This window comes from Bos indicus x Bos taurus, chromosome 27 (genome assembly GCF_003369695.1).
Source record: "Bos indicus x Bos taurus breed Angus x Brahman F1 hybrid chromosome 27, Bos_hybrid_MaternalHap_v2.0, whole genome shotgun sequence".
NCBI classification, from domain to species: domain Eukaryota; kingdom Metazoa; phylum Chordata; class Mammalia; order Artiodactyla; family Bovidae; genus Bos; species Bos indicus x Bos taurus.
The window spans coordinates 43801488-43827270 of NC_040102.1; the positions used below are offsets into that span (position 1 = coordinate 43801488).

General features: G+C 43.2%; 1 protein-coding gene across 3 annotated transcripts in view; it reads left to right on the top strand.

The window, feature by feature from the left end:
* ZNF385D (zinc finger protein 385D) overlaps nt 1-25783 on the top strand; it is a 990916-nt gene that overhangs the window by 878792 nt on the left and 86341 nt on the right. For all 3 annotated transcript variants that reach the window (XM_027529705.1, XM_027529707.1, XM_027529706.1), the window contains one exon: nt 7611-7773. In XM_027529705.1, the coding sequence (XP_027385506.1) occupies nt 7611-7773 (163 nt within the window). The remainder of the gene's footprint in view (nt 1-7610; nt 7774-25783) is intronic.

A 25783-nucleotide genomic window follows, 5' to 3' on the forward strand; every position in this document is an offset into this window, starting at 1 on the left:
TTTGCCTACTGGCTAGGAGTTTCCTTCAGTTAAAAGAGCCTTACGTAGATAAAGAAAAAATTTTACTCATGGCTAACACTGGATCAGTTAATGCCTAAATATAATAGTGAATTAGATACTTGTTTTAGTGAAGTGTTAAGAGTTATGACACAGGGCTTTGCTTTTGTTTTTTATTTATTATTATTATTAAGCTGGTGATTCCTCCAGCCCCCACAAAATGGATCAAACCAGAACACCCAACGCTGGCACAAATATTGGGGTCAGAGTTCATGCTGCAACGCGAATTAGCTTGGAGAGAAAAGATTAAATATACAGAGAGAACCACAAGGACTTGGAGAGCATTCGTGTGGAGTTTGAGAGCTATATGATTTCCAGGGCTGATCTGCTATTTTGCATTCATCCCTCTTTGATAGAAGTTCCCCAATTATGTGTGTTATCTGAGTTATTTTTTACTTGTTTTTTAAAACAATTATTGGAGTGTAGTTGATTTAGAATGTTGTGTTGGTTTCGGGTGTACAGCAAAGCGAATCAGTTAAACATATGCATAAACCCACTCTTTTTTTTAGATTTTTTCCCCTGTAGGTCATTATAGAGTATTGATTCGAGTTCCCTGTGCTATACAGCAGGTTATGGTAATTTACTTTATATATAGTAGTGTGTATTGGAGAAGGCACTGGCACCCCACTCCAGTACTCTTGCCTGGAAAATCCCATGGACGAGGAGCCTGGTGGGCTGCAGTCCATGGGGACCTGAAGAGTTGGACACAACTGAGCGACTTCACTTTCACTTTTCACTTTCATCCATTGGAAAAGGAAATGGCAACCCACTCCAGTGTTCTTGCCTGGAGAATCCCAGGGATGGGGAAGCCTGATGGCTGCCGTCTACAAGGTCACACAGAGTCAGACACAACTGAAGCGACTTAGCAGCAGCAGTAGCAGCAGTGTGTATATGTCAGCCCCAAACCCCCAACTTATCCCTCCCCCATTTATCCCCTAGTAACCAGAAGTTAAGGGCAGAAGAATTGATGCTTTTGAACTGTGGTGTTGGAGAATACTCTTTAGAGTCCCTTGGACTGCAAGGAGATCTAACCAGTCCATCCTAAGGGAGATCAGTCCTGGGTGTTCATTGGAGGGACTGATGTTGAAGCTGATACTCCAATACTTTGGCCACCTGATGTGGAGAGCTGACTCATTTGAAAAGACCCTTATGATAGGAGGGATTGGGGGCAGGAGGAGAAGGGGATGACAGAAGATGAGACGGTTGGATGGCATCACCGATACCATGGGTTTGGATCGACTCCGGGAGTTGGTGATGGACAGGGAGGCCTGGCATGCTGCAGTTCATGGGGTCGCAAAGAGTCGGACATGACTGAGTGACTGAACTGAACTGAACTGAAGCGGAAGTTTGTTTTCTGTATCTGTGACTCTAATTTTTTTGTAAATAAGTTCGTTTGTACCCCCTTTTTTTAGGTTCCAGATATAAGTGATGCATATGTTCGTCTTTCTTCACTTCATACTTCCCTCGCTCAGATGTCCGTCTTTCTTCACTTCATACTTCCCTCGCTCAGAATGACAATCTCTGGGTCCATCTCTGTTGTTGCAAATCTCATCATTTAGTTCTTTTTGTAGCTGAGCAGTATTCTATACACACTCATCTTCTTCCTTTATGCGCTCATCTGTCAGTGGACATTTAGGTTGTTTTCACACCCTGGCCATCGTGAGCAGTGGTGCAGTCAGCACTGGGGCGCGTGCATCTTTCTAATGACGGCTTTCTTGGAGTCTATGCGCAGGAGTGGGATTGCTGAGTCATGTGGTACTTTCATTTTTAGTTTTCTAGGGGCGTCCACACTGTTCACCATCGTGGTTGTACCAGCTTACATTACCACACAGTGTAGGAGGTTTCCTCTTTCTCCAGCATTTATAGTTTGTACATTTTGTAATGGTGGCCTTTATGGCTTGTTTTTAAGGAAAGAAAATTCTGATTATTTTTCTTGAGTAACACACATTACTCACAGTTAGACATATGTAAAGATTCAATCTTCAAATTACTATATGTTAATCTGTAAAAATCTAGATGTTAGCTACTTATACAGGATGGAGCTATCTCTGGAGAAAATGCACTAATACTTCGGAACGTGAGTGGTTCTGAAACTGTAGTATGCTTCAGGAAAACGTGGACAGCTTTTAAAATATGGATTGCCAAGCCTCGTACCCATAGTTTCTGATTCAATGAGTTTGAGATAAAAGTTGAGAATTTGCATTCCTTTTTTTTTTTTCAAACTCACAGAATATCATCTTATTGCTTTTTTAAAAACTGAAGTAGAGTTTATGTACAATATTGTGTTGGTTAAAGTGCACAGCACAGTTATTCATTGTTTTTTTTTTTTTTTCCCAGATTATATTCCATTATAGGTTTTTTTTTTTTTTTCTTTTTTTAAAATTTATTTTAATTGGAGGCTAATTACTTTACAATATTGTAGTGGTTTTGCCATACATTGACATGAATCAGCCATGGGTGTACACGTAGATATTGGGTGCAATTCTCTGCATTTCTATTAAGCTCCCAGCTGCTGCTGCTGCTGCTACCAGTCTTGGGACCACACTTTGAGAACTAATGCTTTATATGAATCAGACATGACTGAGCGACTGAACTGAACTGAAGTGAAACTGAGAGCTGATAATAAATTAAAAAGAATCATTATAAACCTTAAAAACCTTTTCTTGGTATATATAAAAGTGATCTCTAAAATATTTACAAGCCACTGATCAGTGAGAATGCATATTGATCTTAAGCCATATGGCTGATCCTGTGCCTTTGCCCTGGATATTAGATATGAGTGAGTATATGTAACATGAGAAAAACTGTACGGAGAAAAACACAGACTTTAAACTTTTTTTTTTTCCCCAGGAATACTTTGTCAATAGTTTTCAAAATAAAAACTTTGTGTTTTAGTTTTAGTTTTAGTTTTCAGGATACTATATTATTTTATCATTTCATGATTTTTGATCTACAAAACAGTCTAAAGTTTTGAAATCAGATAATTTTCTTTAAAAAAGAGAAAAGAGAGCTTCCATGGTGACTCGGTGGCACAGAATCTGCCTACCAGTCAGGAGACACAGGTTTGATCCTTGATCCAGGAAGATCGCCCACTGTGCCACAGGGCGGCTTAGTCCTGGGGCCGCAACTGGTGGAGCCCACGCACCATACAGCCCGTGCTCTCCAGCAGGAGAGGCTAAGGCAAGGTGAAGCCTGGGCAGCCGAAGGGCAGCCCTCCCTTGCCACAGCCAGAGAGAAAGCCTTTGTAGCCGGGAAGGCCCTGCACAGCCAAAAATAAATAAGTACATTAAAAAAAAAAAAATTCCTGTCTTCAAGTAGTAAATCTCTTCTCTCCCCAGAGGATGGTAACTTCTTTGATAACCACTCCTTATTTTTCTGATGTTACATTTTAATAGGATTATGTTCGTTTTGTCTTAGTAAAAATTTAATGTGACACAATTAAATGATGTCAGAAACTAGCAAAGTCCATCTTGTTCATTTTGAAAACAGGGGTTTGTGAAAATTAATTGGTTACATAATCAGATATGTCTGTTTATAGTAAATGTCCTTTTTAAAAAAAAATATGTCAAGACACTTTATGCAAAAGACAGGTAGAGTAAAACTGTCCAAGGCTTTGGTGATAATGGAGCAAAAGAATACCTATTCGTTACATTTGCAGTGGGTTTCACAGGAAAACAGTGGTTTATAACAAAACTTGTAAAATAAATGTGTGTGTGTGTGCATTTCTTTCAAAATGTTGAAGCACCTCTTTCAAATGTTAGCCATTAAGCGATTATTTTTATCTACTCTGGAACGTCAGTTGCATTTAAACTGGAAGACTTCTTGAAATGCTAAAGACAAAACTTGAAGATTGAGAATTCTGACTGGCTGCTGATGACGGATGTGGGAATGACATTTAAAGTGGCGGCACGCTTTTCTGCAGGAATGCGTGTACATATCTTTAATGTCAGCACTTGCCTCTGGGATGACACTTGTCAGATTTCATGGTGTCATGTGCTAGTTCAAGGTCGTAGTAGAGATTTTTATTGCGCAATACCTGAATATTCCACTTATGATCTAAAAGCAACTTTTTGAAGCCAAATTTGTTGGCAAATTTGAAGCCAAATTGTTGAAGCCAGTTCTTCTTTTACTGTTCCCTTCTCTGGGTACTCTAGTCCCTTAATTATCTTTGAGTTTCAAAATGCAGAGTTCTGACATCTGTAATGAAGTCGTAGACTTACTTAATCTTGAAATCGTTCCTGTGAAAAATAATTGTTCACTTGCGTTGGATGGTTCCCAGGTTTCTGGAGATGACTTGACTCAGAGACTGGCTAATAAATAATAGGAGACAGCCTTGGAGGGAAAAAGGCATACTACACTGCCCAGCACCTTTCTGCCCAAAGGAAAAGCAGATGAGACCCAAAGAGGCATCTCTGGCCTACTACTGCTTTAAAAAAAAAAATTCTCCCAGAAGGATTCCTTCCTAGGTTGAAGTTTTGTCTACAATCACAGAAAAATTAGATGTGGCTGAAAAATCTATCCAGTTCAGTGAAGTGAGATAATGGGGTAAGGAGAGCTGGATGGACCCTCTTTCCTTACACAAGAACACACCTTTAGCAACACATCTGTATCAAGACGAGCCAAGAGTTAAGGGGCTTGCATAAACCTGGACTGAGCTAGATATTATCATGGGCTTCCCCTGTGGCTCAGTGGCAAAGAATCCACGTACAGTGCAGGAGATACGGGTTCAGTCCCTGGGCCAGGAAGATCCCCTGGAGAAGGAAATGGCAACCCACTCCATATCCTTGCCTGGAGAATCCCATGGACAGAGGAGCCTGGGGGGCTACAGTCCATGGGGTGGCAGAGAGCTGGACACAACTGAGTGACTAAACAACAACAGAGACGATCGTACTAAGCGAAGTAAGTCAGAAAGAGAAAGGCAGATGCTCTGCGGCGTCCCTTACATGTGGAATCTAAATATGATACAAATGAACCTATCTGTGAAACAGCAACAGAATCACAGTCGTAGAGAACAAGCCGGGGGTGGCGAAGGGGGGTGGGGACGGGGGAGGAACGGTGTGAGAGGGTGCGGTGAGCAGATGCAGACTGCTGCAAAAGGGATGGATTAACAGCAAAGGCGTGCTGTATAGCACAGGAGACTATAGTCAGTATCCTACGATAAACCGCAGTGTAAAAGAACATCTAAAAAGTCAGGATGGTTAAGCAGTGTACATAGACATAAAAATCAATACCAGTGCGATTAATGCAAGCGCAGTCCAATAAATTCTTCAAACGTAGGGTCAATGACAAAGAACACTTGAAATATCCAGAGGGTCTACACTGCATTTCCAGCTCGTAGCCCCACACCCACACCCAACACACACATACCCTGCATCACAGTCAGCCTCCGCCCCGCATCACCATTTCCCGAAATTCTACACGCCATGGTCTCGCCATAGCAGTTTGGACTTTGATACCACTCAACCTTTATTTTTTTAATCTGTGGAAGGCTCAGTTGCTTACTTAATAGCAGATTTTTAAAAATTAAGATAATTGTTATCAGAGTGCTTTGGGACTGTAATTCAGTTAACGAGTGCATATGCTTTTTGTCTTGTTTTGCTTTGCTTTTTAATATGCCAGGTCTTGACTGGGACCCACCGACGGTCGGTAATTTGATCACCCCCTTTTCCCCACAATGCCCTGAGCTATTTCACTTATCGAAAGCATGGGCTCAGCTGTATCTGTGCAGACAGTATTTGTTTTATTGATGTAAGTACAGTCTTAACTGGCAGTATTCCTTTGGAGTAACTTTCTTAATATTCAAAAGAGTGACAAGCACTTGGTCCTATGGTGTATTAAAGTCTTATCTGATTGGAAATGCCACTGAGAGTATAGGTTTGCCAGGGACCTTAAAGTGTACATTAAGTGCACATTTTGAAAGTACACGCAGGGCTAGCACTGCTCACCCCGCCTGTATTTTCATATGTGTTGTATATGCAGCGTCCACTTCTGTACCAGGAGAAGGAGAGGAACCTTCCTCTAAGGGAAAGTGCATCCTGAGCTGTCTGGAGAAGATGACTGAGTACATGTCGTGGATTTAATTGAATACAGCATCATGCCCTCAAAAGATATATCCAAAGGATTTGATTTATTAAAATAAGTGAGGCAGGAGAAAAAAGGGACACCGCTCCATCCTTCAGAATAGCGTCCTCCATGTAGGCTCAAACCAATCCAGTCCGTGTTCCTCAATGCACGATGACAAGCCTTAACTGCAGACTTTGACCCACACTCTGTCTTTGATGTTGTGTGTTGTTGGAAAACTGATGCCTGAGTGTCCTCTCTGTTCAAACTGTTTCTAATATACAGTTTCCTTGTCCAGTGTTCTTTCAATAAGGGTACCTAGGCCTTGAGGATACTTGTCAGAATGATGCAAATGAAGGTGTGGATTATATATTTCCCTATTTATAAAAAGAGATTCTACCACAACACCCTCCCTACCAGAGTTGCTGTGACAGAGGACAGTGTGACTGTTATTTTCCGGCAAAACGGAACGTGGAGATTGAATAAGTCACGGGAAGTGGTGTCTGCATACTTAGTCCTCCACTGCGATTTCTTCCTTGTGAGGTGGCAATTTTAAAGCTTTTGAACTGGAAAACCTTCCAATCCAAAATCTCCCTGCCTGCTTCCACCTCACCTGAAGCCATGACAGGCACCCCTCCACCAGTAAATTAATATTAATAAACACATTTTAAAGATGATGTTGTAACTCAACTAATGTCTCTCTGGTACCAAAAAATAATGTTAGGAGAATATAAATGTGGGAAAATGCAGATTTCTAAGAATTTCAGAAAGCACAAACAAAAGAATTGCATCGGCCCATGAAGTAGTCGAAACACAGTGGATCTCCCTGGCAAAGGACCAGGGCACAAAAGACCCACGCGTTGCAAGGATGCCCCTGCCTTGGACTTCTCAGACTACCCTCTGTGAGAAGCAAGGAAAAGGAAAGAAGGGTAAAGCTGCCCGGCTTCCATGGCTCCATGTGGGCTCCACAGGCCTTTGCTTTTGAACTCTCACACTTCAGTCTCAGTCTCTGGGGTGCCCACTTGTGTTGCTGTTGGTGAATTCTTCCTGGTAGACACCTGTTGGGTCCTGTGTCAATAAGACCCACTGTAGAAGGAGAAAGCACGTCTCCTGAGCCAAGAAGGTGAGAGCTGCTCTTTTCCAGGGCCCTTGTTAACCCTGGGAGCCCAGCATCTTTGGGGACAGAAAAAATGCAATACAAACTCTCATTTCTTTCCCCCACTCCACAAAGACAGTGCTGTTGCCATGTGAGTGTGCAGCTCCACTTCTCTGAAGAGAGGCAATAGAGCACTTCTCCCTTCCATCTAGAGGTTTTAGAACTGCTTCCCATTGCTCCATAGCATCATTCTCAGCAGAACCCCACTGCTTGGCCATGGCCAGGGTTAGCTTGAATGGTACCTATTATTGAAAGGGAGTCTGTATCTGCAGTAATACAGAGAATGCCAGTTGAGAAATGAGCCTGATTGCATGGTTCATTTTGTTCTCCTTTGTAGAGCCAGGCTGCGGCCCACTACAAAGGCACAAAACATGCCAAGAAGCTCAGAGCACTGGAAGCCACGAAAACTAAGCAGAAACCTGTCACTGCCAAGGACAGCGCAAAGACCACCTTCACCTCCATCACCACCAATACCATCAATGCCAGCTCTGACAAAACAGGTTATGCCACGCTCTCTGTTGTCTTGTCCTCCTCATCCTTGTCGTGTGGGGCTCCTTCCCTGGTCTGCTACTGATGTTCCCGCCACCCTGGTTCACGCCTGACCCATCTCTCTGTGTAATGGTACTGCCCGCCCCCCACATTTTCCCAATACCCTTGAGAGACGGATGATCACTAGTAATATTGCAGATTCTGTGCTGGAAACAGTCCAATGGCTGCTTTTGAGGAACACAGGAGTCACAAGGGCGTTTGAAGCCACAGCCCTTTTTGAGAAGGGCCCCTTTCAGTGTGTCTCATCTGCATCTTGTATGCAGCACCTTCTCCCAGAACTGCGTGGCAGATTTTATTTCCCTGTGAGTACACAGCAGACTATGCCAAAAGAATCGCAAAGGCCCCCGTAACGGCATTACTACTGACAGGGCTTATCCTCATAAATCCCAAATATTGCATTCTTTTAAGTAGTGGCTGTGTGAATCTGGGCTTGTTATGGCTGGGTAACCTTCCCTCTGCATATACAGGTAAGTGTTATTGATGCCAATTATTCTTTTTAACAGTCCTCACAGTGAAATAATGGCCTCTGAAGGGTCCCTTGACATAGCTCCTCAAACAGTTTATTCATAACAAGGGAAGCCGGGGCAGGGGTGGGGCGGTTCCATAAGCTGGCATTGTAAAATATAAGACCACTGGTCCTCAGAACGTACACAAAAGGAAAGCAGTGTGATCCATGGATCCGCCTTGAATAAATCACTTTCTAAGAACACAAGGGCTGCTACGTATCAGTGGCTTCCCAGTCCCCACAGATAGCAGGAAGCATTGATGTTGTCATCGATGGCAATGTCTTACCTGGAAGAGATCTGCTGGCCTTGGCTGATAAAAACATAAAACCAACAGCGAATGAACACAACAGATTAAAGCAACTTTATTACACGAGGTACGCCCATGAGATGTGCACAGCATCCTCAGAGGGTCTGGAGAGATGCTTGCTCCTGTGTGAGTCTGTGAGGGGTGACGGTATTCCCCCGAGTCCCCGGAGTGCATGTTATGTACTCCACGTGAGCATCACCGTGGATGCAGTCTGCCTCCTCTGTGAGGCCCCGTGTCTCCTCTGAAGCCGGGACGTCTTGTTGCCTCTGTGCCCTGGCACCGGCCTGATGGGCTGTGGGTGCTGAGGAAACTGTTGGCTGGATTTTCTCAGCCTTTTAATTCTCTGATTCATCCAATTTTGTGTCCCAACATATAAAAGGAAAAAAAAATTGTCATGTTCATTTCTTTGAAGGTCTGAGTAAGAGCTGAATCATACCATCGCATTAGTTCAGATGTAAGACCTTGTATGGAAAACATTACCCTTTTCTCTGTTAATTGAAAATTCACTGCCTTATTTTGGGGACTGTAGGAGAAGTCATGAAGCAAGTGAGTGTCATTTTTCTCCCAGATATTGGGGCACAAACTGGGATTCCCTAAAGCCATGCTCGTCACAAGGATCTACATTTCATTTGCAAAATGATGGTAGATAGGAATAATAAAGATGTAAATTTGATGTAAAAGATTTGATATACAAAGATGAGTTTGATGTCCAGACTTTGATGTAAATTTTTGCTTGCTCTCAAACTTTTCTATTCCCAGACATTTTTATCAATAATGGCTGTTTGGGTTACTTTGACATCTCTTTAAAATGCAAAAGAATCCCTCTATACGGAGAATGAGCACCATGTAATATATATACATACATATATGTATACACACATGTATATATATATATATATACATATATATGTACATGCTGAGTAGACCTGCTCATTTGGCTTAAGAAAGGCTCCCTTGTGAGTTCATTTTTATTATTTAAATGAGTTGCGAATGCATACCTCCATCCCTCACCTTAGGGACTAGAATGGAAAGGATCACAGCCACCAGGGCTCTGTCTTCTAAGAGGATGAGTGGAAACTAGTTGGGTTGGGTAGTGGGGGAGAGCTGACATAAAACAGACAGATTCCCAGTGGAGACCCCAGCCTCACCTAGTGGTTGGAGTGTGCTGAAGTGGTGAAGGGCCCTTACTAGCTGGAGCTGGAGAAAATGTCAGAAGCCAGAGGGAGAATAAAGTCTGCAAAGTTATCTTAAAGCCAAAAGAAGGAGGAGATGGATGTCTGGAAGGTCTCTGCCTTTCTGACCCATGGGGGCCTCTGCTTGCAAAGAGACAGATCGTATGGGTTGAAACACTGATAATTCCAGCACACTCACTGGATATCTTAGGCCAAAGTCTAACCTTCCCTGGGATTTCTGCAAAACCACCTATGAAAAGTAGTCCAGAAAGCCCTTGGAATATCATAGATTCTCATCCCATTTTATTGCAATATGAATCCGAGGCCCCTGTGCTGGCAAACTGGAGTTTTCTTAAAGCTCTTAGCTGTCCTTTTTATTACTGTCCGTGTCCTCATACTGATTAGAAAGGAATACAACTCTGGAAACACAATGGGTCTCTGAGCTAGTTTCTTAGAATAATTAAATAAGTATTTAATTATTTATTTAATCTCTTCTTGGAGACAGAAGGAGAGAGAAGAGTCTGAAATCAGGGACCCTGTATGTTTTAATAATAACAAATTGTAACTTGCTTAACATACAAAGTTGTGAGCAGCTGGAGGCTGATCACTGAATGGTGTCTCCTGCTCACCACTGCATTTTTTAAAGGCAATTGGTTTATATATATATATAAATTTGGCAAAATTAGTGAAAGTGATTTAACCTTTCTATACATTTTATGCATGCATAAGTCACACAACTTTGCCAAATTTATATATATATATATATATATATATAGGTATATATATACCAATTGCCTTTAAAAAATGCTTGAGTATACAGTGATTTGATAAGAGAAGGTTGGGCAACAATAGTGAAAAAAAAAAAAACCAGCAAGAAGTGGTGTGGACTTGAATTTAAAAATTGCTTTGTCTTCTCTAAAATACAAGAAATAGAATACTCATGAAAAAATATTCTCATTCCAAATCTACTTATTAAAAAAAAATTAGACAAATAATTCCTTTGAAATTCCTATATCATGTATTTTTAATTGCTGTCTTAGGCTAACAAATATCTGACATGATCCACTGGCTAAACTCTTAGTCCCTGGACTTTCCTGATTTTGGAATTCTCTTCCATCCCTTCAGTCTGCAGGCTGCAGTGGTGAGCAGTAGATGCCATTCAGTGATCAGCCTCCAACTGCTCCCAGAAAGCCTTCTTTCCCTGCTGCTAAGCAAGAGCACACTCCTTGACAGCAATGCTTGATTTCAGCTCTTTCAATCTAATGAGGAGTGCTAGATTGGTGGATTTCACACAGAAAAATTTACAGGCAAAAATAAAAATTTTTTAAATATTTGGAACACTCAGATTTGTTGGTATGGGAGGGTGATTACTGTTCATTATAGAATATTTTAAGGAGCAAATATTTCCAAAGTTGACCAGAATAACTGTCTGATCTAATAACTGTTTTAGGATTTTTAATTATTTATTTATTTTAAAATTGAAGCATAATTGATTTTACAATGTTGTGTTAGTTTCAAGTGTACAGGTGTGTGTATATATATGTATATATGTACATATATATATATATTCTTTCACATTTTTTCCTTTATAGATAATTGTAAGATATTGAGTATAGTTCCCTGTGCTAAACAGTAGGACCTTGCTATTTATCTGCTTTATATACAGTAGTGTGTATCTGTTAATCCCAAACTCCTAATTTATCCTTGCCCTTATGTTCATGCAAATTCTTAATACAGAAAAAGTAATCATGATATTAAGAAATTATGCTTAAAGTAACTTGGGAAATGTAACTCCGTTGGCTCTTTCTGTGAAATGACAGTTCACAATTGTTGGATTAAGTCTCGTTGGTGGGAAGTCACCCTCTGGTCTTTCTTTACTTTCCCTTCCTGGAGACTTTTATTCGTTCCCTTGATCTGTCCGTTAGTTAGGCTAGGTGACACTGCAGTAACAAGCCACGGCTTTTACAGCCGCTAATGATCTCTCACACCCCATGTAGCAGCCCTGCTGTCTTTCCCATGTTAATTTAACTCTGGGGCCAGGCTGATGAAGCGGTCACTACGTGAACATCACCAGTTCTTTGGAAGAGGGGAAGAGAAGGGTGTGAATCAGTAGACTTTTACAGTTTTTTAATGGGAATGACACATAACTCTTCTCTCGCTTTCCCTGGTGAGCTGCATGGTCAAGCCTGGTTGTAAAGGGCGGAGAGGGATATTCTCTTCTGGGAAGGGAGGCAGCTAATAGTGAGCAATAAAGCATCACTTCCCACCGTGGCTCCCACTGCCCCGTGCTTGAGTCTCAGTGGCCGCACCTCAGCTTTGTCCTCCTAAGACCTGACCTGACCTCTGTGGCTTATGGGTCACTCACTTGGGTGGGTTGGCAGCACTTCTGTTTTGCAAGTTCAAAAAAAAAAAAATAAGAAGCCTAACTGACCATCCCCTCCAACTTTCTGTCCCTGCTGTCTTTCCAAGCCCTGCAGCCTGTAGATCTGAAACCTTCCGGCTGCCGTAGCCTCTGCCTCCTGCCTCAGTCTGTGCATCTCCTTAGTGGCCGGAATGCACTCTCCTCACGTTCCGAGGAAGCATCTTTCACCCTTGCAAGCATGATTTCTCCCCATGTCCTGGCCTCATGGATCTCTGTTTTTACCCTTACACTTGCCTTCAAGTCAAAGTGTTAATCACTCAGTCGTGTCCAACTCTCCCCATGGACTGCAGCCCACCAGACTCCTCTGTCCATGGGATTCTCCAGGCAAGAATACTGGAGTGGGTGGCCATTGCCTTCTCCATGGAATCTTCCCAGCCCAGGGATCGAACCTGGATCTCTCACATTGGCAGGCGGCTTCTTTACCATCTGAGCCACCAGGGAAGCCCCTACAGTTGCCTTAGTCTCCGTGCAAATCCAGTGGCCTCCATCCGGGGCCCTGACAACCGCACCCTTCACCCCCCGCCCGTTTACAGGAGCCAGTGTAAGTCCGAGCGCTCACCCACTCATCACCCACTCCATCCGGGGCCCTGACAACCGCACCCTTCACCCCCCGCCCGTTTACAGGAGCCAGTGTGAGTCCGAGCGCTCACCCCCTCATCACCCGCTCAGAAAGCTTCAGGGAGCCTGTACGCTGGACCTCATGGTCCCCCGTGGTTTGACCGCAACCTACTTTTTCAAACGTTTTTTCGGTTATTTCCCTGCAATATTCTTCTCTAGAGACCGATCCCCCTGTGCCTTTGTATCTAATACTGTGCTTCTAAATTTCTCCCTGAAAAGTGGGTCACTTTTCTCTTCTTCCTCCTGCCTGTGAAGTCCCATAAGAATCCATACCTCCCTGGCTCCCCTATCCTATTCTTGCTCAAATATAATTTCCATGTCTTGCCTATTTCTGTTGTCAGATGACATGCTCATTTAGAAGATACACTTGCCCAGTCCTTTTACTTATCCTTTTTTCTTTGCAGAGCACTTTTATATAACAGATAGCTCGAGAACTTGAAGCAATCAGTTTTCCTTTTTTGTTCTTGAATTAAAGCAAATCTTTGGATGTTGTTAGTGAATATCTGATTCCATGAAAGAACAATAATTCTCATTCATCCAAGGAATTATAAGATATTGCTCAGAGAATTTTGGAGTTGCAGGTTTTCATAATGGTCAAGTCTCACCCCTAAAGTTTGCTTCCTGTTTTTTTTTTTCCTTCTGAGATTCTTCAGTTACACAAGTAAAGAAGATTTGACATTTCTACTGTCCCTTCAGTGACTATCAATCAGGAGTTAATTAGTTGGTTGAGATTTTAGATTTATGTTAGCCATCTTGGCTTTCCAAGTGGCTCAGTGATGAAAGAACCCACCTGCCAATGCAGGAGGTGCAGGAGACATGAGTTCAGTCCCTGGGTTGGGAAGATCCCCTGGAGGAGGGCATGGCAACCCACTCCAGTATTCTTGCCCGGAGAATCCCATGGACCGAGGAGCCTTGTGGGCTACAGTCCATGGGGTTGTAGAATCACACACGACTAAAGTGACTGAGCCCAGCATACAGCACTTAGCACATCTACTTGGTACAATCTGAGAACCTTTCTCCCTGGTTCTATCACATAATTCTTTCAAGTTTCAGAAAATTGCAAATATTTTCATTAGGTAAAGCTACTTTGTTACAAGTTAAATTTGCCCTTTTCACTCTTACAATTCAATCTTCTTTGTATCAATTTCCCCTGGTCTGTCTTTTGGGAAATCCAAAATTATCATCCAGGATGTTTTACTCACCTGACTCAAAGGTCCCAAGGGTGAAATACTTTTGAATCTATTATTGAAAATGTCTGTGAACGCAAAGGAGTGTTTATTCACTCTGAACTAGTAATTGATTCCATGTATTTATTGGAATTCAAATTACTTACACTTAGAATGTTGAATACTTTTCTAATGATAAAGAAGATGTTTGATGTAAAATGCTAGCCAATGACTGTAAATAAATACATTAGGAAACAAAACCTCTATGGGAATGTCAGTCAATTTTATTAGGTCACATAGTCTGGAGTGTCTCCTCTGAGCATGATCCTCTCAAGCCTGCTGTTTACATCAGGCTTAGTGGCAGACAGAGTTAGGCACATGCTGTTTTTGCCTTTCCATTTAGGTTGAATCTAAATCACAAGAAGGAAATGTCACCCCACTCCAGTACTCTTGCCTGGAGAATCCCATGGATGGAGGAGCCTGGTAGGCTACAGTCCATGGGGTCACAAAGAGTTGGACACAACTGAGCGACTTCACTCACTCACTCAAATCATGAGAATGGTGCCCTGGAAATAAAAGTGGTAGCTGAGTAGTCTGTAAGGAAAAGCCAGTCCGGTGTCATTTAGAAAAGAGACAGTTTTTAGCGAGGACGAGTGGGACTTAGCTTTGTTTCTGTTTTCATAAGGACGACGGGAAGAGTTTGCCTTTCTTGACAAAGGCTTCAAACAAAGGTCCCAAATGTTGAAAGTTATAACAGAATACAGGTTGGGCTTGACATCAGAAAGCCATGCATTGGAGAAACTGTGTTATACCTTTGTACATACAGTACAGTATGGAATATATTAGATGGTATTTAATTACGTAAATGTGTTATACACATATTTGCCAATAAGCAAGATTCTGTCTTTATTACATGTTCCTGAAACACCCCACTGCACCAGGCCTTCATTATTAGCCTTGCACATTTTCTTTCAGAAGAGAGACACAAGCTTCTGTGGCTTACGAACCCATAGCTCTGTTGACCTTTCAGAGGCAATACGCAGTGATTTGTAAGCAGACACATTTCTATCAGCACTTAGCTCTAGTGGAGTGGTGTACACACGCCCCTCTTGGCAGAGTGGACATTGTGCTAGCTCCCGGGGTCTTTCTTTTCTGGCCCATTCTCCCAAACAAAGACTCCCTGGGACCATCACTGCTGTGGTAAAGGACCCCTTTGCAAGCATCTTGGCGAGGAGTTGAAGTACCGTCGTGAGAACACTGATGCCTTAAGTGTTTTTTCTTTTCTTAGCCCTGGCTCAGGACATGCTTCAGATTGGTCAAAGAAAGAGACTTTATCGAGTGTTCCCTGATCAAGATGCATGATAAGTACCAGCAGAGTGTACTAGGAGCAGATTTCTAGCGAGATTAATACAGAGAAGGGGAATTCAGAAAGGAAACACACACACACACACACACACACACACACACTTCTGATGCTTATTTGAATACTGTGGTCCTGGGATCCTTGTGTGTGAATCAGTGATGACAGATTCTACATTAAAGGTGGCATGGAAATCACAAATAATATTCTAGTCTGTCCTTTGTGTGCCTGAGGAAATCACTATGAATGGTATTTTGCTGATAAAAGCTTTGACCCAGATGCATTACAGAAACCCACTCCTGGAATCAGAGAATTTCACAAAAAACTCATCTGGACAGGAACATGTTGTCTTCCCAAACATAATGAGTGAGTGGAGCTGTGTGTACCTGAATCTCTGAAGGACCTGCCGTCTGTCTGTGGTCAGGGGCTGGGGTATGAGTGCCTGATGGGGGGGATTAAGACTAAATTGACAAGATAGACATAATTTATGTTATGTTTCAAAGAAACAGGGTGCCTGACTCTTGTGTGTGACTGTGTGTATCTTTCCACACTGCATGTGACTGTCTTTCTTTAGGAGAAATAGCAAAACTACAAAACAAATAGAAAGCTGAACACCTATCTTTTAACAGTATCTATGAAATACCAGACATCTGGATGAATTTTACGGACTAAATTAAAACTCCCAGTGGCTTTATCTACAGCTGTCAGACTTCTGGAAACATCTGCATCTACATGTGTACTTGTATGTGGTTTTTAAATTAATGGAGGGATTTTTTCCCCCTATTTTTATGTTCTTCTTAGGAATTGAGTGGACATAAGCTTCCATAAGGACTTTCCAGGGGGTGCAGTGGTAAAGAATCCACCTGCCAATGCAGGAGATGGAGGAGAAGTGGGTTCTATCTCTGGGTCAGGAAGATCCCCTGGAGGAAGAAATGGCTACCCACTCCAGTATTCTTGCCTGGAAGATTCCATGGACAGAAGAGCTTGGCGGGCTACAGTCCATGGGGTCACCAAAGAGTAGGACATGACTAAGTGACTAAGCACACCTCACATCACACAAAGCTTATACAAAATATTTCAATGGCAAAATAATGATTCTTAATGTAGACTCTTAACTATAACACAAAAGTTCAACAGTGATCAAACATGAGAGAACATGAAATGAGCACATGTAAAAATCACATGGACCGTTAGAGAAGTTTGTCTCCAAAGTGGGAAAGTGAAGGGTTGGATATCTACTAGTAAAGGACATGAAACAAATGTGAAACAAAACATGTTCACAGCAGATTTCTTACAGGCAAGCGACATAAAGCTTCTATTGAATTCTTAGTAAAACACAAACTGAAACAGATATTTAAATTAAAAATTATACTTGCATTTATGTTCTATGAATTCCAAACTCTTAAACACAGGCACTTACTCCTTGGAAGGAAAGTTATGACCAACCTAGATAGCATATTCAAAAGCAAAGATGTTACTTTGCCAACAAAGGTCCATCTAGTCAAGCCTATGGTTTTTCCAGTGGTCATGTATGGATGTGAGAGTTGGACTGTGAAGAAGGCTGAGCACTGAAGAATTGATGCTTTTGAACTGTGGTATTGGAGAAGACTCTTGAGAGTCCCTTGGACTGCAAGGAGATCCAACCAGTCCATTCTGAAGGAGATCAGCCCTGAGATTTCTTTGGAGGGAATGATGCTAAAGCTGAAACTCCAGTACTTTGGCCACCTCATGTGGAGAGTTGACTCATTGGAAAAGACTCTGATGCTGGGAGGGATTGGGGGCAGGAGGAGAAGGGGACGACAGAGGATGAAATGGCTGGATGGCATCACTGAGTCGATGGACATGAGTCTGAGTGAACTCTGGGAGTTGGTGATGGACAGGGAGGCCTGGTGTGCTGCGATTCATGGGGTCGCAAAGAGTCGCACACGACTGAGCGACTGATCTGACTGAATTGAAACACAGAATCAGATCTTTTCTTTCTTTTTAGACTGTGCTGTGTGTCAGCTGTGGCACATCACTCTCTAGTTGCAGGCTTCGTTGCTTTGAATCGTGTGGAATCTTAGTTCCGGGACCAGGAATCAAACCTTCATCCTCTACATTGCAAGGTGTATTCTTAACCGCTGGAAAACCAGGGAAGTCGCGCTTCAGGAAATGTTATCATCTGTCCCTTGCTTCCCATTGCTCAAAGTCTTTCTCGCCTCTCCTGAACTCTAGGAGGGTTCAACTCCAACAAAATCACTTGAGGACCCCAGGCAAGGCCTCCACATTCTGGGGCTTGGAGAGGTGCTCCTTGTACTCCACCACTCCATGCGTCTCCATGCACAGAGGACGCCGGTGTTACACGCTGATCATATGTGCACGGAGAGACACAAACCTGGGCAGAGGATCCGGGCTTCTGTGCCAGCCCTGCCCCAGCACCTGTGGAAACTGGATCTTCCTACTTGTCAATCCCACCACAATTTTACCTGCTTGGTGGACCATACGCCTTTATCCCATATGCTTTATTCAGCCACTGAGAGCTTTACATTAAAACTGTCAATAAACAGGGCCTTCCGTGGTGGTCCACTGACTTAAGACTCTGTGCCCCCAGTGCCGGAGGCCTGGGTTTGACCCCTGGTCAGGGAACTGGATCCCACACGCTGCAAGTAAGACACGATGCCGCCAAATACACGCGTACATATGCAGTTAAAAATGAAACTGTCCGTAAACAGCGAGGCAGTCCTTTCCATCTCAGCAGCAGCATCCCAGGACTTCTTTTAACAGTCCAAGCTAACACACTCCCAGAACGTCTAGTGACCGTTTCCATGCCTAGAGTCAGTACATTTTACTAATTGAACTCCCAAAACATCTAGTGACCGTTTCCATGCCTAGAGTCAGTACATTTTACTCATTGAACTCTATTACTTGTACTTTATAATGCAAATCAAAGATATTAGCCAGTGTAGCTCACAATTTGAATGCACAACCGTTGAGTTGAACATGTCTCAGAGACAGCATGAAATTAAGTTGCTATTTTAATTATCATAATTGCATTCAGAGTCACCCCTAAATTTCCCTGCTACTTCAGTTTCTCATGAGAACTAAGAACATGTTTAAAAGCTCTGTTGAGTTAGATTGACGCTGCACTAACTAAGTTGTGTCCCTGGAGTCAGGTTAAATTTGAGGGCAGGGGGCGTGTTTAACTGCGTAGGGTGGAGCCTGGGCCCTGCAGCCAGCGCCCAGCATTCGCTTTGCTTCGGCTGTGGCTCAGTCTGTAGACAGCCTTGCCAGTAGCTTACACTTACGTGATTGCTCGAGTCAGTCACCCCCAGATTATACCATTTGGAGCCTGGCCGAACTCCAGCGTGAAGGTCAAGATGCCGCATGTGTAGCCGTCAGGATACTGACCCCTTTGGACCTTATCTTACTTTTTGCCCAGCTTTCTGTTTCCTTACCAACTCTCTAGTAGAATTCAGGAAATCCAGATTAAAAAAATAATGCATTTCTTTCATGCTGCCCAGGGAGTAGAACATATGGAAAAGAAAATCTTTCCCATCCTTCTCTGAACTGGTCAGAGATTTGAGCATTTGATTCTTGAACTCTAGGGTACTTATTAGTTCTTTGGTTCACCTATTCATTCGCTCCTACTCATTCCTATTCAAATACTTTTGCGATATTAAAGATAACTGCGGGGTTGGGTGGAAAGTGAGGTGCAGAACAGGAGTGCTCCTTGCAAGCTGTCTCCAGTCTGGCTCAGAAAAACAAGAAACAAACCCCAAATATAATCCAGGGAGGAAATGGCTCGTCAGGAGACAAATGACTCGTCAGGAGACAATGGCAAATTTAGGGCCACAGGAGTCCAGAGCAACTGCAGTGATCCTTTCATAGGAAGCGGGTAGAGTGCTCAGAAATACTACTAAGTGCACATCAAGGGCATGCAATCCCTAAAAGAACTCCTTAACTATTTCACATAAGCCTTTCGGGGTATGCTCGATATTTGCTCCTGTCCTCTTGTGGATTCACTTCAAAGAAGGATTGAGAACGAAAGGCTGCAGCACAGTGCTTTAGAAGTTCTATGTCAGACAGCCGAGAGGCGGTCAGCGGCTCTCGGGGCCGACAACGTGGCTTCTGTGCTGCCCAGAAAGGAGAAGCGATGAAGCTGGCCTATGCATCCCAAGAAAGACATCACCTTGTGTGTAGAGAGGAGGCTCTCCACGATTTTTGGCAGGAAGGTTATGGAAGAATTTGACTCTTACTTTGCAGATAAAGAAACCAGGTTCTGAGTGAAATAACTTGACTGAGGTCAACACGTCTATTAAGAGGCAGAGCTGGGATTTGAACCTCATTCTGATTCTGTCAGTCAGCGGTCTCCTCTTGGGCAGCAAATTCCTTATTCCTCTCATAGTCCTAGATAGTGCTACTCCAATGTGGGTGGCTACTGGACTATTAAGTCACCCAGGAGAGTTCCTCTTACTTTGCAAAACCATCTAACACCCCCTAAGAATGCTGCTGAAATTATTTGCCTTTGCATATCAGATATTGGATCTGTTAAAAGATTCTGACATGTGTGTCTGCCCACATTTAAGGTCATCCCATCATTATTGTGATTTTTACCTGAGTGGAGGCTTCTAAGAGATGATGAAGTTAAGGGCCAAAGCTCTTGGTTATTCTCCATTTTTTAATGAAACCATGCTGTAATTTTTATTATTTTGTCATATAGAAAAAGCTTCACGTATATTGAAAAGAAGCATCTTTGATTCCTCTATGTAAACTTTACATTAGTTCATTCAGAAGCTGCATGTGAAACCATCTCAAACTTGGATGTTCTGTGTTTATTGATTTTGTAATGCTAGTTAGACAACACAGGATTTTCTGCAAGATCAAAACTCAGACCTTTAATACAAAAGGCAAAAAAAAAAAAAAGGTCTAGGGTTTTGGGGCAGTCAAATGTGAATTTTTCTAAATGAATATACAAAACTATCAAAGATATCAGAAGTCTGCCTTCAGTGGAAGGGATTGGAGTCTGGTAGGATATGTATTCAGTTCAGTTCAGTTCAGTTGCTCAGTCGTGTCCGACTCTGTGTGACCCCATGGACTGCAGCACGCCAGGCCTCCCTGTCCATCACCAACTCCTGGAGCTTGCTGAAACTCATGTCCATCAAGTTGGTGATGCCATCCAACCATCTCATCCTCTGTCGTCACCTTCTCTTCCTGCCTTCAATCTTTCCCACCATCAGGGTCTCTTCAAATGAGTCAGTTCTTGGCATCAGGTGGCTAAAGTATTGGAGTTTCAGCTTCAGCATCAATCCTTCCAGTGAATATTCAGGACTGATTTCCTTTAGGATTGTCTGGTTGGATCTCCTTGGAGTCCAAGGGACTCTTTGCAGTCCAAGGATATGTATTATCTTCTAGAAATTTTCACTTTGGAAAAGTTCTTTAATTATTTCAGTCAACTAAGGTGATATTTAGTGCAGTAATTTTGGTAATTGAAAATCCACTCACGTAAGAAAGAATTGATTCAGGGTCCATAAATGCAAGGTTTTTCCTGTGTTACTAAGACATTTTAGATCAGTATACAATGATATTTAAAAATAAAGTAATGTGGTCTAAAGTTTACGGTCATGAATAGCTCGCTCTATAAAGTTGGCAATTTCCTCAACAGGAGAAACAGTGTAGCTTTTATTTATATAGCTTTTAAAATTTTAGTATGTCATCATGTAAATTTTCAAGTTATTGACATCCCCATAATAAGGAATTTACAGAAGACTGTATCAGAAATTAGACAGAAATCATATTTACCTACGCATTAGTAGAAACATTTCATAAATCTCTCATTTGCCAGATATTTGGGAAAGCATGTTAGTGATGTTGTACTTGTCTTTTAGTCGTTTCCAGGTTCTAGTATGTGTTAACTTTTGTGGCCTAGGAAGGATCATCAAATAATCGTCACCATGAAAGGTGAATTGATATTAGAAAGAGTTTTGAAACAGTAAGTAAAAACCAATTTCTTACTTCACAGTAATCCAAGCTTCTAACCGGAGTATGTCTTTGTGCTAAAAAACCACCAGTCTAATAACTGGTTGGAGTATCTGTAGAATAATTTACTTGTCATGGCTGCAAATTCATCAAGTAGTTCTGTCCAGTAATAGTCTCTGTATGCAAAAGGGTGAGGGTGATATCTTCTATCAAACTTGCAATTAACAGGGGAGGGTAGGACAGTTTTCTTGAGTTGCATCTTGTGGAAATTAATTTTTTTTTTGTAATGCCAAAAGGAACGAAGGAAAGAAACCAAATGAGACTTCATAGACAAAGTAATTTTTTTTTCAGGTAGAACACATTTAGGATTATAAAGAAAGCTTGTTCAGTATGTGAGAACTTTGTCATCAGATTGATTTAATTTAGATGTTGGTTTTTCAGAATATTTTATTTTATTTAAAAACCTGAGAAAGTCTTTGTTTTGTCTTCATCAAAATTCCACCCAATGTAAACTTCTGCACATTCGGGAACTGCAGTTTTATCAGCTGTCTTCTTATTCCAGAAAGAAAAATAAAGCAAGTATAATAATGTGCCCTACACCCTGGGTAGTTTTTTTCCTCCAACACTGGTGAATTTGGCTTTTTTAAAAAGATACTTACACAGATGAATGTTTAAAGAGACAATCTTTATTAGGTGTGCACCTCCATCCCAGCTCCTGTTAGAGAAGAAGTTTTTCTGTTAGCTGGGTTAAAGGGTTAACCCTTCATGACTTTGGAATTAAAAATATTGTTGAAGTTTAAAAGAAACAACAACAAAACACTCAAAACTTGATGTCATTTATCATCAGTACAGTTGTGAACTTCCAAAGATGAGAATGTATTATGAACCTACCACAGTACTATACAGCCGATTGTGTTAGCTGGGTATCTAGGCTAACTTTGGGCTTCCCTGGTGGCTCAGACTGTAAAGAGTCAGACTGCAGTGCAGGAGACATGAGTTCAATCTCTGGGTTGGGAAGATCCCCTGGAGGAAGAAATGGCAACCCATTCCAATAATTCTTGCCTGGAGAATCCCATGGACAGAGGAGCCTGGCACGCTACAGTCCATGGGGTCGCAGAGTCAGACACAACTGAGCCACTAATCACAGCACACAGCACAGGTGAACTTTGTTGGAAAAGTTGAAGTGAAAGTTGCTCAGTCGTGTCCAACTCTGTGACCCCATGGGATTCTCCAGGCCAGAATACTGGAGTGGGTAGCCTTTGCCTTCTCCAGGGGATCTTCCCAACCCAGGGATTGAACTCAGGTCTCCTGAATTGAAGGCGGATTCTTTACCAGCTGAGCCAACTATGTTGGACTTACAACCAAATTGGGCTTACGTGTAGGCTCTCAGAGCGGAGCTTGTTCGTATGTAGGGGACTCGCTGTATCTCCCATGGTATTGGGTGTATTGCTTGTAATAGTATCAGTACTACGTTGTAAGACTTCTCACGATCCCGAGGTTAAGCAGCCAGTTCTTGCTTGGGTGGAGGTGTGAGGGGAGGTCTCCTGTGTTCTTATCGTCAAATGACAGCCTGTGGTGAGCTGTTCCCAGACCTGCTTCACCCCCCGGTCAGGCTGTCAGTGGCGCCGCCTTTGGTTGGAGCCTCGGGGGGGCGGGGGCGGGGACGGGGACGGGGGCGGGGGCGGGGGCTGTCTGCTGGAGGTCCTCCTGGGGGCCTTCGCATGTCCTGAGCACCTCGCACATGGCATCTTCGTTTCAGAAAGACAGCCAGGCTGAAGTTATGGTTGCTTTTATGACTCTGAGTTCCCGACCCCTTCACTGAACTTGCTCCGTTGCACAGGGGACGGCAGAGGCTCGGCGTCAGCAGGTCGTCCGGGATGGGAGTTCTAGCTCAGGCCGTCGTTTAAAAGGACACTGCCACAGTGCTGTTGTAATCTAGCCCGTCCCACTCTGTGCTATTTGAACAGCAGCCTTAGAAGAGGCAGGACAGGGTGTGGAGATCAAGGGAGAGGTTGGGACTGTAGTAGGAAGAACACTTGAATCATGGAGACAACAGCAAGAAGGAGTGAAACCTAAGTTGTAGAAGCTCAAAGCACCAGAGCCATGTGTTGGCATCAAAGAATTTTAGGGATGTACCTAAAAGATGAACGCTTAGCTTCCTGATTTCAGAGGAAGCTGTGGCTCCAGCCCAGACCTCCAGGGCAGGGCTTCAGGAAGAGGCTTCCATGACTGGAAAAGGGAGATGCCCTTGACTTGGAGGTCACAGCCCATCCTGACTGGGAGCTCCGTGGCCGTGTGGCTGTCTGGAAGCTGTTGCAAGCCCAGGACAGCCTGTGGCATAGAGTGGGACAGACAGATGGATGTGTTCGCCTCGGTGGGAACGGAGAACCAGGTTTAGATGGTGAAGCTGAATCCTGGCAGGTGTCCCACAGCAAAAATCTCACGCAAACGACTGCGTCAGCTGGTTGCTTTGACATCACGATTCCAAAAATAAATGCAACGGCCCATCTGGGAAGTTCAAGAAGGAGGCGAGGATTCAGACTCCATCCCATGTTCTCTTTCTGTGCTCAGTCAGCCGCTCTCTGTGTCAGGGCCCCTAGAGGAGCCCTGTGAACCTCGCCTTGGTATGGAGCCCTGGAACTCCTGTCAGGCCACTTTACGGCTCCTCCCCGCCCCAGGTTGCCTCTGTCGGCGGACCATATCTGCCTAGCTTTTGCTCTGTTGATTTAATAGACCCAGGAAAAGCTGATAACGCAAGCACGCAAGTTCTGAGTGGCAAGTCTCCAGCTCCATTTCCATCCTTCCTCTGGGGCTCCTTGGACCCTGTGGACTCTAGGTTCTGCTCCATTCCAGCCACTTTAAGTGTAGAGCCTATTGAAATACATTTCTCAAGTGTGTGTGTGTGTGAGAGAGAGAGAGAGCCACTGTCCCTCTATGAGCTGCAAGAAAAAAAAAACTTGCCTTATTATTTAGCAGGTTTTAACAGGTTTCAGTCCATTAAAATCAAAAGCGAGCATTAAATCGCATTCTTCAGCTTTTAACCAGGGAGCTTTCATCGGTTTATTAATAGTCTAACTGCAAGTGTGTCTGTTCACGGTGGGGCTGGGCCCACTCTAGCGGCGACAGTCCTCTGGGACCACAAATCCAATTCCAGGTTCTACCTCCAGGTAATGCTTTTGGGCTGCTTTGGAGAGATTAAACAAATAAATGGCACTGCTTTCCTTCCAGAGAGCTGAAGCGGACTGGATTTATTTATGCTCTAAAAACCCCGGCCTCAGAAAACAGCCACAACCGAAGGAACAGATGGCCCGGCGGGCACACGGCTCTTCCACGGCAGGCTCCTCATTGTCACTCCTGTTTCTAAGAGGCTGTGATGCTGGATGGACAGAAGAGTGAGAATCGGAAAAATGGAAAGGATACATATGAACTGCAGCCACGAAATGAAAAGACGCTCGCATCTGGGAAGGAAAGATATGATCAACCTAGATAGCGTATTAAAAAGCAGAGACATCACTTTGCTGACAAAGGTCCATCTAGTCAAGCTATGGTTTTTCCAGCGGTCATGTAGAGATGTGAGACATGGACCATCGAAAAGGCTGAGCACCCAAGAATTGATGTGTTCAAACTGTGGTGCTGGAGAAGACACTTGGGATTCCCTTGGACAACAAGGAAATCAAACCAGTCAGTCCTAAAGGCAATCTACCCTGAATATTCATTGGAAACATTGATGCTGAAGCATCAATACTTTGCCACCTGATGTGAAGAGCTGATTCATTGGAAAAGACCCTGATGCTAGAAAAATTGAAGGCAAGAGGAGAAGGGGGTGACACAGGATGAGATGGTTGGACAGCATCATGGACTCAATGGACGCTGAGTTTGAGCAAACTCCAGGAGATTTTGAAGGACAGAGGAGCCTGGCATGCTGTGGTCCATGGGGTCACAAAGAATCAGACACGACTTAGTGACTGAACAAGACACACTAGAACAAGGCTGGGAGCTTTGCCTTGATGGGGTAGGGCGGAAGATTCTGCTCTAAATAGGCGGCACACGCAGGCAGGAGAAAAGCGCCATTGGCATTAGCTTCCTGTGCTGGTGGGGCTCCTCCTTTGTCACAATGAGCTGTGTTTCCCTTTTTGCCTTGACTGCTGGGAAGATTAGAACAAATCTGATGAACAACTGTAATCTTCCTGAAGTTAATGGAGGGGACGAGGAAGTGATCGATTAACCACGAGAAGAGAGACATAAAATCTTAAAGACATAAAATCATAAAATCGTAGAAGAATGAAAACAGCCTTGTTCTGTGAGGCATGAAGGTACACGAGCGGGCTACGTGGTGAAAAATACAGAAGAGCTCAGTGGGCTCAGTTTTGGGGACTCTCCATCACATTTGTCAATAACATGTTTCTTGTGCCATTTTGTCTACTGTCTGCCACCTCCCATGGAAGGGATATTCCT